At 43.4% G+C, this 14,346-nt stretch overlaps 1 protein-coding gene across 1 annotated transcript; it reads left to right on the plus strand.

The window, feature by feature from the left end:
* The first annotated feature begins 211 nt into the window (after positions 1–211).
* On the plus strand, positions 212–13,979 carry zdhhc1 (zDHHC palmitoyltransferase 1). The gene is made up of 11 exons (XM_080843824.1): positions 212–649; positions 1,037–1,266; positions 1,666–1,841; positions 2,286–2,387; positions 4,271–4,395; positions 5,096–5,251; positions 6,592–6,713; positions 9,079–9,170; positions 11,467–11,575; positions 12,030–12,138; positions 12,881–13,979. The coding sequence occupies exons 2-11, from the start codon at positions 1,048–1,050 to the stop codon at positions 13,429–13,431; spliced, it is 1,761 nt and encodes a 586-aa protein (XP_080699950.1). The 5' UTR covers positions 212–649; positions 1,037–1,047; the 3' UTR covers positions 13,432–13,979.
* Positions 13,980–14,346: the final 367 nt, after the last annotated feature.

Raw genomic sequence — 14,346 nt, forward strand, 5'->3', positions numbered from 1 at the left:
TAAACACTAACGTTCACGGTTGCTAACGTTTGATAAGTCTGTAACATATTCTTAGTTATTTGGTAACACTGAGGCTAGGCAGCTGTCTTAGCAATCTCTTGGTTCCATGGCAGATAATTAGCTCAACGATGGCTAACCTATTCCCAGTCTTCTGTCTGCTAAACATTGTATAATGCAGTATGGTGACTGTGGTAAAGTCGAAGGAACCCCGTCTGCCAGTCGCGACGTGTGAACAGTTTACTCATCCAGTGACGCTTGGTTAATTGGCATGCTACTGAAAGTAGCAATACCGTTAGCAAACTAAATGAATGCTGGTTGCAATGGCATGGCTATACAAGTATTAGGAGGGTATGGATTCGCCTCGGCAGCTCCGTTAATACTCTCCTTATGCGGAGACGTACAAAACCGTGGCCATCCTGAAGTTATAATGAGAGAATGGAGTCGGAGGTAGCTCAGTGAGACATGATAGGATTTCGTTTCGGAGAGCCACCCTGTTGGCCTAACAATAAGTTAGTCGTAACGCCGCGTAAGTCAGAATTCCTGGTTGTAACAGAAAGCAGTTTGCCATCATGACTAATTAGAGAGTTCATTGTCATCAGTGCCTTGAACATGGCTATTCTTCAGAAACGCTCCTAACCCTTGCCGAAAGGTAAGTAGGTTTTTTTTGTATTCAAAGGGTAACGTTACAGTGTGCACATGCGACTATCGAACGACTTATTTTGATATCGATATCTAATGTAATTATGAAAACGATGACATGGCAGTTTACCTAGCTATTATTACGGCAGACTGAGTTTGCATGTGATCTTTTTTTGTAATGGGTAAGCAATGCAGCAGTGAGTCATGAAACGCAGTCAGTCATTCATTTTTATTTCCACACCCAATTTAAATGGGTCACACTCACCTGCTCCAGACGTAAGCGATGTGACCGGTCGACAGTAGGCTAAGGGTTAGTAATAGCCCAACTGAAGTAAGTAACTGAATCAACTGTTTTGTGTGCAATTCATTTTGTTTTCACGTCTTCGAAATGACATAGTGTCCATATTCATGGACGTCTGCAGCAAGAATCCTAACCGAACAGCCCCAGTGACTGAAGGAGGACAAAGGCAAGCAGACATACCACTTTGCTCCCGCACGAACGGATGGAGCTGGCCACCCCACCCTTTCCAGCTTCTGGCCTGGATCCTTTACCTGTACTTCGCAGTTACAGGATTTGGGGTGTTTGTCCCTCTTCTACCCCCTCATTGGATTCCAGCCGGCTACATTGTATCCTTTTCAGTGCTTTACAAACGGTTCTGATGTGGTTAATATTAACTTTTCCCTTTTCTCTATAATTACTATGTAGCCACTTGTGTGACATGGTAAAACATTTTATGAGCATTTTTTGCAGTACCTTTGCATCACCTCGCAATATTTCTGTGTTCCCTCAGAAGACTTGTGTGTGTTAAAAAAAGCACTGATGTGAAGTCAAAACTATTGCGAGAGAACACAATCGCAACCTTTAAAAATCACCACCGTGACCCTTGGGAGGTACACCTTAGATTACAGATGATGTTCAAGGCATTTTTTCTTCTTTTGAGCCTGAGTCTGAGTTTTGCTTCTGAGCCAAAGTCTGAGTTACTTAGTGGAAACTGCGTTTTGTATCTTCCTTAATACAGAATACAGTGCACTGGCATTACATTTGTCTGTCATTTGTTTGTCCACCTTACTGCCGTTTCCATCGACCCTGCTGACTATAATGTCCGGGCTAAGAGCTACAAGGGTCCAGTGCCGTTGTTCGATCGGACGAAGCATGCTCATGTCATTGAGAACTGCCACTGCTACCTCTGTGAGGTGGACGTGTAAGGATCAGACCTCTCTCCTACCGTGCTTTCCTGCAGAATAGTATTTATTTAATTTTTTTGTATGCAGATGTTGTCAGGCATATATACCAAAGTGTCACAAGCAGTTGGACTTGGTGGAGATGCCTTCCAGGAGTACAACCACTGCACAGTGCACACAGTTACTATATTATTTTGTATGTTCATAGTAAATAGATGTAAAGGTAGTAAACCTCACTCCCGACACCGTAAGACACGTGCTAGCATTCATGGTAAGACACGGAAGCTAGCATTCATTAGCTTTGGTCTCCTGCACGCCGCCTCCCATGTTCAAGATTGCAAGTACGAGACTGTGCTTGTCAACATTACCCAGAGTACATAGACATGGTACTGAAAACAGAAAGAAAACTACCGTGCACAACTACCTTACACATCTCTTATGAATTCCTGCTTCTGTGTTTCCAGGGGGCCAAAATCAAAACACTGCAGTGCCTGTAACAAATGTGTGGCAAGCTTTGACCACCATTGCAGGTGGTTGAACAACTGTGTGGGAAGTCGTAATTACTGGTGAGTCCACATGAAAACATCTCTGTCAAATATTCATATCATTTTAATAAACTGCCAACTCCTTCCTGTTAAATAGATATACATTTGGCTTTACCAACCTGGGTGTCATACAATAGCTAATCTACTACATTAAAAAAAAAAAAAAAAAAAACATACCTTTTGAATTGTATCAACCTGTCAAGCCATTAATGGTAACTGGTAAATACTTGTGCAAGTGATTGTACTTTATCCCCAAGGTTACTTTCTCTGTGAATATTGGATAGTCTTCCTTAAAAATAACTATCAGTTAGGAAGTAGGTCAGGCACATGTTTTTCTCCAATAATGCCTTTCATACTCTGAGTCATCTGATTAGCCCTAGTCAAGAGAAATCCACAAGGACCTGAATTATTTTTAAACTATGCCCTCGCAATGAAAACTGTGTCTCAAACTGTAAAAGGTCGGGATAGCCTTCACGGTTAGAGCTAGATGGAAACTCATGGAGGACTCAGGATGTAGAAGATGTTGGAAAGAGGTGATTTTATTTCCTCATCCTTAGGCCCATAAGGCTATAGATCAGTGAACATATTACATAAATAATTTCAACGTTGCAAAATGACAATACATGGGCAGCATAGCCACCATACAAACAAACCCGTCAACTACATAAAAAGGACCATCTTAGCTGGTCAGTGAGAGCTCCTAAGACTAACGTCTTAATAAACAGGAAAACTCTCCCGAACAAAAGAAAATGCGAGTTAAAGTAGCCTAGACAAAAACCTCTAATTGGCTAAAACCAATCTAAATCAGCAGGTGTGTCATCGGCACAGGCACCAACACCTGTGGCTCACAGCAGCCATACATTAACAAATCAATCGGCTAATAACAGCCAGCAACTCACTACTCTACACCATGGTAGTTATAAGGCTAGTGACGGCATAGTCGGCACATAATAAATCAGCCATTTACTCGAAAATACTTCGGGGTAACCCGGTTTAAACCTCGCGCTTAATCGCGCAATAATCGCTTCACTAATTTAAACAGACGCACGCAAGACAATACTTAAACAGTAAGACAAACGCTATGCAATATGATATGAGGTGATTTTACACTAAATAAACGGAACATTTATATGACAAGACATTGAATTTGTGTGGTTATTTGAACAGAATGCCATGGTTGACGGAACATATAAACTGTACATGTACTCGCACATCGGGCATGCCAAACATACACAAAAAAACCTGCACCCAGGCAAGTAAAGGCAGCAGCCTACAGGCTGCAGTGGCGGGTCACACAAGTGCCCCGTCACACAAACAGAAGTGCTTATTTAGCCATTCCTTAGGGAGATGGTATTTCAAATGCTATCTTTTTCTTTTTTTACTCAAAGTAGTGTTTATAGCGGGTGGTCTGCCTTAGATTTGTGTAAAACGCATCTTGCTGTATTAATTCTCCATCCATCACATGGTGATAAGAATGTCGACCACTTACTTTGGACAGGAATTTTGGAAACAGGCCATACAGTAGTTGCCATGCCAGGGTCTTTTAGCTTCATCTCAAGCCTGTGCACCGAGCCCAGATGAGGCTTTCTGTTGGAGCCCCATGATGCACTGATAATGACAGGCTAATGTCTGCTGCAGGGTACACAGCAGAGACATTAGAGGAGAACTTGTTGTTTTCAAGCAATTTCATGCACACGTGCATCACAGTTCCCCAGGGTAATGTTGTCCCTGAAGACTAGAGTTTTAGGCCTGAGCGGGATCCATTTAGCCTGAAGTCAAAACATGGATCTGGGGTTGATTTATTCTGGCACTTTCTGTTTTATTCCTTCTGTTTTACATAATTTCAATACGCTGCAATTTAAAATAACATGATTTCCCTACCATTTTGTCTCTTCTTATTACAGGCTGTTCCTGACCAGTGTAATCTCCGCTCTCATTGGTATAATTCTGGTGGTGATCATTGCCAGTTATGTGTTCATCGAGTTTTTTTTGGATCCCTCAAAACTTCGCTCAGACAAACACTTCCAAGGTCAGTGTCTTTGTTAATCAGGTAATGCAGCTCCATTCGTTTCCTCACACTTTTTCCATCAGGTCACGTTACTTGTATGGAGCTGCCTTGCACGACATTGCATTTTCATTTAAGGTTCCTAAGTCTTAGTGACCTTCAGTTCTGTGGCTTGCTGTCAAAGAAATGCATATACTGCATTTGTCAGTAATTGGAGTTTTGTGTTTTTCCTGAGGCTGAAGTATGTACAATTAACACAATGCATAGCAGTTTGTAGGTCAAGCACGTGTGTTTCCTATAATACCCAAGATATTACAAATCTTTTCTTCATCTGACTTGTCTGAAATGGGAAAAGTACATGTTATTATAGACAATTATTATATTTTTTTTGTTGACAGTTTTTTGGTCTCAGACTTGACAGCTGAAATAAGATTTGCTGAGGCTTGAAACAAGCTAGCTGCATAGTAGTGTATAGTGTCATCATGTTGCCACTTCATAGAATTTGGACAAATTCTCCCCTGGCGATTATATCTGTTCTTTTGTTAAAATTGGAATGGACTTGAAATGAGGTTGCTGTATAGTGCCATGTGTTTTTGATGTGTTTTGTTGGCAACCATATTTATAACTTTTACCTATACACCACGGGGTTCTGGCTGGTTCCTTCCTCACGACTACCTATCCTCCATGATGACCTTGTCCCTCCCTGTCTTCCTCTAACTCCCAGTGAAGAATGAGTCGGTGGTGTGGTTTGTGTTCTTGCCTGTGGCCCCCGTGTCCACCGCTGGCCCTGCCATCCCTGCCCTGGCCGGCATCACTGTCGCCTTCGGGCTGCTCTCGGCCCTGCTGCTGGGACACCTGCTTTGCTTCCACATCTACCTCAGTGAGTCTTCCCCCTCCTCCACCTCCCTCCCTTGTGTTCACAACAGCATCGTGACAACTGCTCATTACTAACCGTTGCTAATTGCTTGTTATTACAGTATAGTTAAGAATTGTCTCTTATTGATGGAAATACCTTTGAAACATTTTAACATGTTTAACATTAGTGTATGTTTATGTAAGCTGGCTTTAGAGAATGAAAGTCCACCTCATCTTAGAAATCTGTTCTTTCATTTAAGTGGCAACATTAAAGTTTATTTATTTTGCTCATCTTAATATTAACTAACATTTTGAGGCTGTACAGAACATTGGCATGCCTGAAGAAGTTCAACAAAACACTGTGAGATAGCAGTTCAGGGTGGGGGCCATTTCAAAATGTAACGCAAAACGGTAAAATGTGACTGTCATCAGCTTTGTATGTGTGTTTGTGTGTATGTGTAACATTTTCATTCTCATTGGTGACTTTGTGAGGACAGGAAATCCAAGAGGCGTAGTCAGGAGAGCTCTGTGTTTCTGTCCAGCTATGTTCCTCGTCCTGTTGCTATGGCCACAAGAGGACTGAAACAGGAATGCCACATTTCCCCAGGCCATATTCTCCCAAATGTCAGCTTTCAATGAATATAGGCAGCTCTTTCTCTTAGGACACTTTTTTATATCTTATTTGACTCACAGTTATTGGAATAATTATATAACCACACGTTTAAAAACATTTAAGCAGGTTTAGAGATCTAGTTCATCAAATATTATTATTAATTAAGTGTTTTATTTTAATTTAACTCTCTGGTAATCTTTGTCAAAAAAGACCAGGAGATAGATAGTGTTGAATGCATACCATACGCACCAAGTCTTCTGAGAATACTGACTGACTGAGTGTCTGTCTAAAATAGAATGTGTTCCCAGTAGGGACATCAGATTCTTCACGGGCCCTCGTTAGAGCCAGAGTGTGAATTTATTCCTCTGTGACATATGTGGCCATGATTGGCCATGTGATTAAGACCGGAGACTGTTTGTTTCATGTCTCACTGTTACCGTCACATTTTGTGTGTTGCCATGAGAACAGAACTAGGCCTGTTGGCAGTGTTGAATGGAGGTTGCAGTGACATTCAAAGCCACTAGGGGACAGAAGAACTACTGGTCTGGAAATTACATCTATATATGCCAAGTTGCACTTGTATTTTTGAATGTTCTCTGTGTCACAACAACTTGTTAAACCATTCACAGTGCAGTAACTGATGGTTATCAAAACCAGAGGCACTCTAAAAAATGTCAGATGTATTTGAAAAGTGAATGGATAAAGCTCACTTGCTGCTTTCCATCCTGAACCCCCCCCCCCCCCCTCACCAGTGTGGAATAGACTCAGCACATATGAATACATTGTGCGTCAGCGGCATCGTCAGGAGACTAGAGACTCAAACAAAGGCTGCTCTGTCAATGAGCCAGGGCCTCCACAGATGAACCTAATGAAGGTACTGTATTTTAACTTACGTGTAAAATGTATTATAACATGACATTTATTAATTCCAGTGTTGAAATGCATAGTCATTCATGTACTGTGATGCTTTGAAGTGGCTATCGCTGTAAGACTTTGTCATTATACTTTCTGTTCACCAATGTTTAGTGCTTCAACAGTTTTGTGTGTGTGTGTGTGTGTGTGTGTGTGTGTGTGTGTGTGTGTGTGTGTGTGTGTGTCGGCGGCAATGGGTTAACCCTGGAGACTAGTTGCTAATTTGGTCCATGACTCAGGCCACGGCGGGGTGCTGCACATAGACACCAAAGCTGAGCTGCCATGGCGACCCACCATGGTGATGAGGCAGAGCAGTTACACCGATGTGAGCGCTGCTCCGCCCAGATGAATTAGCACCACCCCCCCAGTTGCCTCCCCACGGAGCTCCCAAGGAACACTGGAGGGGTGGCGTCCGAGTGTGGGAGCGTGGCGAGCATGGGAAAGTCTGTCAGTATGGAGCATGAGGTCACTTCCATTCTAAGATGAGAGTCCATTCCAAAGACAATGTCTCCATGCTGGTGCGTTCTAAGTGTTCCGACAGTCAGCAGCAACAATGTGTGGACCTTCTGTCTGGTTGGAACAGCACAGAACCATGTTCTTCAAAACTTAATTTTTTTTACCACTTAGTTCATAACATGAAATAATGTACACTGTTAAAGTGGATGTATTGGGCAGAATTCCGTACCTAATCTTAGAGCTATGACAAGACCGTTAAAGGACTGCCCAGACATCAGCCTGGGCTTGTATAGGCCGATAGATTTGTATGAAATACCAGAAGGCAGTGCTGTATTTTTGCATGTCACAGCAGTTATATAATGCAGCCCATGCCTCTCTGCACTTCCCCATTTTGACAGGTCTCTGAGAAAAAGGAGGACCAGTTGTGTGTGTCTGCGTGTGTGTGTGTGTGTGTCTGCGTGTGCATGTGTGTTTGTGTGTGTGAAGCTCAGCATTCTCTCCTCCTGCCTGTGTTTGTTTGGAGTAGCAGTGAAGCACTGCTTGTTTGTGTGTGCATGACCTCACAGCGCCTCAGCGCTGGTTGTTGTTCTTGGCTAACAGTGGGCAGGCCTGCCTACCGTGTGGGGCAGGGCCACTCGTGTCACCCTCCCTGGAGTCAGTCCAGACGCAACGCAAGGAGTCCCTCTACTGCCTCACTCTTGTTCCTACACATATATGCATTACTTCAATAAAGTACAGGCTTAACAAAGTAATGCCAGAGACACACACGCACGCACACACGCACACACGCACACACACTAGCCTGCTGTCTCCTTGCCCTATGGTCCTGGGGCGCTTTCCTGCTCTCTGTGGCATGCAAGAGTAGCCATGGTAACTCTGTGTTGAGCTTGGCACAGGCCGCTCGTGACAGAATGCCATTCCGGCTGGTGGACCCACCTGTGTTTGGGAAAGAGCCCGCAGAGGCAGTCAGACCGCATGCTGTTCGAGACCGGCAGCCATTTTAAAAGAGCACCTCTGGTCCTGCGGGAGCAGTGCAGAAACCCCTGCATTAACACAAACCACACTCATGGCCTTATTAGCCAGGCTTAGCACATACAGTTCAGCATCTGGAACAACTCCACCGCTGACGGAATCAATAAAAATGGCAGCAGACATTAAAATCAGTCTGGAAAGTGTCGCAGACCTTGTTATTAATACCATTATGAATTATGCCGGGCATTAGTCAATGCAGGGTGCAGTTATATAAAGTTGTTTTTACCTCAGTGTAAGAGCTTTTTCCTAATACACGGTACGCCAAAATGTGCACAGTCAAGTACACATTTCATTTTGCTATTTGGCTCTTTAATGGATGCTGAAATGGGCAGATTGTTTTTTATTAGGCTGATGGCTTAATAAATAACCTGCCGTGCAGAGGGGTCATCAGTTGTGAATGGAACATAAAGCGGGTCTAATGGGCTTTCATAATCATGTTGTTTCACATTAGGACAATGTATCAGTTGCAACCCCCCAACCCCTTGGGGAAATGACATCTGTGAAAAGCACTAGGTTTGATTTAACTAGCACTAAATGCCTCCCTTTTTCACCGTCTCTGTTCTACTAGGAGGAGCTCATAAAGTATTTGTACTACCAGTGTGTCTTACTCTTTACCTGCAGAATATTAAACTCCAAACACAATACTTACAAAAAACGACATAACGTTGTACAAAAACTAGTGTGAAAAGCTTCTAATCAATAATAAGATGTCTTCTAATAGTTGTCTTTGGGTAGAGGTGGAGTTGGTTATAACATATATATATATATATATATATACACACATGTGCATGCTACAACATATAGCTTATCATCTGCGTTATTTCCTGTTGGTCTGACAGGATGTGAGTTACTCTGGGACACTTGGCTACACAAACCCTGAGATGGATGTGGAGGACCCTGCCACTATGTCATCTCGAGAAGGAGCAGCAGAGTAAGAACCCCCTTCACACCAGCAGTACATCAGCTAGACTCACAGAGGGAGAAACCCACACTGAACAGAAATGGCAAAAAACTTTAGTCATGAGCATTTAGACACAGTATGATGTTGAATAGGAACAAACACTAAGGAATGAGATGAGATTCCTTTCACACTAAAGGTTCTACTAGCAACACAAAGTCGGTATACATATGATGTGATGGTGCATATGGACTCTACCCGTCCTTCACACGTCAAGTGTTATAACGGGGTCAGAGGGACATTGTGATCACGTACTTCCTGAATCTGCTCTTAGTCTGCCTGCTGCTTTAACTGACCTCTGAAACCAACACTAGTAGTAAGCCTAACCAGATACCCCTGTACCTCTTCAAAGGAGGCAGTTAATGACTTAAAGACAAGGGCCATTTTTATAAGTTCTTAAAATGTAACAAATATATATATATTGTTTAATTTTACATGAATTGGGCAATTACGGTATTAGGGTCTTTGCGACAAGCTATATGAAACACCCCCAAGCACTGGTAGTGAGTGAGGGAGAAAAATGAAAGGCGTTTTATTTGGCTGTTAAAAGCGCAGCACTGAAAAGCCAGCCATACTTGATGGAAAGTGACTGTGCATCATTGGGCCTGCGTAGTGCCAGCCAGTGTGTTTGCCAGTGTTGTCAGTTCTTATGAGTAGTTTTTTTGTGAGGAAACCCCCATAAATGTATGGCTTGTGGATTCTTATTTACAATCCAGGCTTTACAGGAGAGGTTTACAAGGCAAACATTACTCCAGGACCATGTATATTTAGCGATTGGTGGTTGAAAGGAGGCTCTACACCTCTGAAGTGTGCCAGCTTAATTTAAGCTTGTAATTTGGAGTTGATATTCAGTTCAGTGGCCATTCACCGAGTCCTGTTTGTACATGTTTCAAGGGGCATAATAAACCACAATCGGCATTAACTGTAATTTCATAACGTCAGTGACAAAATAAGCTTGTTCACTGTTGTCATGGTGACCGTTTTCTTGGCAAAAACAAAATGTGCAAGACAAAATTATTTTCCCATGACTTAAATGCCACTGAGAAGGAAGGAAAGCACTGTCTGCTTTTTGACCTCTGAGTGAAAGTCTCTCTGAAAGGTAACATGCACACAATATGTTTAGTCCTATTTTCTTTAATGACCAATATTTGCAAACGTTTGACTTTGGTTTACCTTGTGTATGCATTTATGACACACGTGGAGTTTCAAGGGATGCATGCACACATTGACACTCTTCCTCACACGTATTCCATTGGAACCAGATACCCTTTCATTACGTCATTAACCTACCAATTCCGATCCAGTACCATTTGAGCTCCATGTAACAACAACCAGACACCCCACACACATTACTAATGAGAAACTGGGTCAGTAAATCATCAGTGATGTGCTCCCACATGAGGTGGGCATTTACCTTTGAGAAAACAAGTCTGGAAAACAACTACTGTGGTCTGCTTGTAAGGGAAGGCCAGTGATTTTTATACACAGTAAATTATAAATTATCTGTGGCTTGTTTAGAAAACAAACATATGCCCATAAACATTGTATATTGGAATTAACTGGTTTGACTGACCACTCTGTCTTACCTCTCTACTAAAATGATAATGCAGACATTTCAGGACGAAATGTTATTGTGTAATTGTCCGTAAAACATCAATTAATGTATTTGTGATATATGATGCCTGATATAGTGCACACATGATGTTATTTATTAATGCCAGTTAATGCCTTATTGCCAGTTTTTGCTTTTTTTTTTTTACTTTGTTCATTCCACAGGGTTAGAGTTTACCGTGAGCTGCTCACAGAGCTTTGGCAAGTTTAGGAAATACTAGTGTGGAAACAGTGTTGGTGATTCGTTGTAAGTTAGTTTTATTAAGTACTCTGCCTTCTGTTGCATGGAAAGTGAATCACACAATTGTAGCAGGTTTACCAGAGGGGACCGGTCACAACACTGCTGTATAAATAGTGGCTTAGTGTTGATGTAAAAAGGCCAGACTCGTCAGCTGTTGAGGTGGTTGTGGAGTTTTGACTTAAGGAAAACCTCCATCCTGAACTGAAGAGGACATTGTCTCAACACCAGTTCAAATGCTACTGGAAAAATCACAGAATCATCTTTGTTCATTTGGTAACCCCAAGGGTAATTGTAGATTCATGAAAATGCAGACAGGAATGGCATAATTGAAAGGCTCTGCTTTGAAGTGGAACATAAAAGCTCAGAGCCTGGTGTCAAATCCTTTAATTCACCTCGCTCCTCTCACTCTTGTCTAAGGTACTATGGCAACGGGCGGGTGATAAGTTCATCCAGTCGGATGGTCGATATTGAATCCCTCCCCACTGACGCAATAGAGCAGAAGCAGCCCCCACGCCCCCAAAAACAGGTATGATATACATTTAGTCACTTTCCCATAACCCTTGTAAGCTACCAAAGCTACCAGTTCCTGTCCACAACCAGGTATGCTATACATTTAGTCACAGTCTCTTTCCCATAACCCTCGTTAGCCTCAAAATACCAGGTCCTCTCCACAAACAGGTATGATATACATTTAGTCAGTCTCTTTCCCATAACCTTTGTCAGCCACAAAGATAGCAGTTCCTCTCCACACATCAAAGTGCAAGATAAAGGCCACACCAGCCGATCATATTTCCCGAAAGGCTAAAACTCCCGGTCTTCAGACATTTATCTTGGCTTATGTACTTTAAAACAGTGACGGTAATGCCCCTGAGGTTTTGATGTTAAGATTGTGAAAGGTCTGAAACATTGAGATCGCACTGAATGGCCTATTTTTAAACGAGGCCCCGTTGACTCCCACATCCCATCACTGTGTCACGCAGAAAAAAAAGAAGAAGGTGCGCAAAATCCCGGGCGAGGTGATTAACGACCGGTCTTCGGAGAACGGCAGCAGCTTCGTTCGAGCCCTGCCACACACCTCTGCAGATCAGGGTAAGGCTGTGCCCCCTCTGATTCAAGGCTAGCATGTAGCTCCACCAGCATAGCTACAGAAACATGTGCTCACAATAACTGTTTAGGTAACTTAGGCTATGAGTGGCAGGCAGTCAGTCTGGTGTCTGCGTGCTTAGAATACTGTTTTGCTTTGTTTCCTTGTCACTATGGCATTTCTTTGTCATAGTTCAGTTCAGAGTGTGCTGCGATAAGTCCCCAGAATGCAGCTGACGCCTTCAGATAAAGTGCACTTGCCTATGTTTTGCTGTTGACATTTATTTATGCTCTTGTACCTCTGTGCCCTTTAGCACTTGACATAGCTTAACACTAGTGTGCAGTTATTCTCTTGAAGGCCACCTGCTTTATCAGTAGTATGTTATTTTAAAGTTTTTGGTATCTGTAGAGAAAGGGTCCTGACTGTAGCCTAAGTTCCTTTTCATGCCGTGTCATTATCTAGTGTGATTTATTGGTCATTGGACCACTATGTGACTAGACAAGCTCCACGTCTATGGTACACCGTTGGATTTGTTTGCATAACAGAGTAACTGTTTGCATTCATAATCTCCTTGAGGAATTGTATACCTTTTCTCTGTCCTAGTGATGTGTCTTGGTGGTCACGTGTGTCAGTTTGTGTTTGTGTGAGTGTGTGTGTATGTGTTTGTACAGTGTAGTCACCTGTGCCCTGTCCTATGTTCCTCTCCTCTTCTTCTTTGCTGCCCTTCTCTTTCCTCTACCCCTGTAGAGCCCTCAGTAGCTGCAGCCACAGTGGTAGCCTCCATGAGCCAGCGCCTCCCCTTCCCAGCATTCCCTCTGCGGGGGTCGCTGCCCCCTTTGGCCCCTGTGCAGGCAGCAGGCCCCCCCGCTGAGTATCACTCTGACTCCGCAGAGTCCCTGGAGGAAATCCCTGTGGCTCTGGCGCGACTCGGTAGCGCCGCCCAGGCTTCCACCTCCAGCACTACAGCTGCTGCCAACGCCCCACCTGCGTCCTCCCAGCATGCCTTGCTTTCCTCCACCTCTGCCTCCACCGCTCAGACCACGCCCTCCCCCCAGCCCAGGACCAAGCGAAAGGCACCGTCGTCTCGCAAGCTGGCGGAGCAGCGGTTCGAGATGGCCCCACAGCCGCCCTCTGTGTTTGTGAGCAGAAGCAGCGGTGAGCCCACTCCCAGGCCCCGGCACGCCCCAAAGGCAGAGGAGGGCGGGAGCGGTGCGGGGGGCAAGCGCAAGCAGAACAGCAAGAGGAGCCTGGACGAGCCCCGACCCCAGAACTCCAGAGCAGGAACCCTTGTGGCATAGCAGAGACTCGCCCCAGAGTGAGTGAACGGGGGGGCAGAGAGACTTACCCCAGGTCCTGCTCTGGGAGCGTCTGGCAAAAACGAGGGCAGCTACCCTTGATAGAGTTAGAGAGGAGAAAGCCAACAGTACCAGTTAGAGCACTTAGTTCTGATGCTCAAACAGCAGCTATGCAAACACTACAGAGCAGAAGGATGCAGTGTCGCTGAGTGAGTTGGGTGTTTCCAACTGACCCTCTCCCTCAGTACCACAACATTTCATTCAAATGAACCACTACAATCAGCACGTCGTCACGCAGGTATCCATCCAAGGTACTTAGCTATTCACTCTATACATTTCACTACTACTATTCTGTAGCATTGCACAAGGTATTCCCAGTGACAATATTACCCTGCTTTTTTGAAAATATATTTATTCATGTTCAATGTTGAATGCCAAAGGTTATATACTGCACAATCTTTTGTTTGTTTGTTTGTTTTTAAATGGTACATTTCCTCTCTGTACACTACCATGCTACCTTAAATCATATTTTTTCAACCAGTGTTTTTCATATCTGCATTTGTAAGCTTTTGTGTGTGTCATTAGTGAAGTGCATTAGGTGGAGATCACCTGGCCATTTGTCAGCTTAGTGGACACTAAAGAGTTAAACATGTTAGTGTCTCATCCAGGACAGGAATCAGTCAAGGGCACTTTAAGCACTAATTGGAGTGTTCATTTCTAAAATTCATCTTTGGGGTAAAAAAAAAAGAAGAAACTGTTGATATAAATCCATCCGTTTCTATCTTGACACCTCTACTTTTGAACCTCATAACATTTTTTTACTCCTCACAAAACCCAACAATAAAAAAACTATAACCTGGTGTAGCATTGCACACTTAGTGTTCTGTTTGTTTTTTTTCTTCTCATTTTCTCTCCTTC

The sequence above is a fragment of the Sprattus sprattus genome (genome assembly GCF_963457725.1).
Source record: "Sprattus sprattus genome assembly, chromosome: 8".
Taxonomy (NCBI): Eukaryota; Metazoa; Chordata; class Actinopteri; order Clupeiformes; family Clupeidae; genus Sprattus; species Sprattus sprattus.

What these genes read in the sequence shown, in the direction of transcription:
- zdhhc1 (XM_080843824.1), top strand. Translation starts at nt 1,048, where the DNA reads ATGGACGTCTGCAGCAAGAATCCTAACCGAACAGCCCCAGTGACTGAA. An exon ending in GTGGGAAGTCGTAATTACTG is followed by an intron (nt 2,388 to 4,270) that starts GTGAGTCCACAT and finishes TTCTTATTACAG; the next exon opens with GCTGTTCCTGACCAGTGTAA. An exon ending in CTCAGACAAACACTTCCAAG is followed by an intron (nt 4,396 to 5,095) that starts GTCAGTGTCTTT and finishes TCTAACTCCCAG; the next exon opens with TGAAGAATGAGTCGGTGGTG.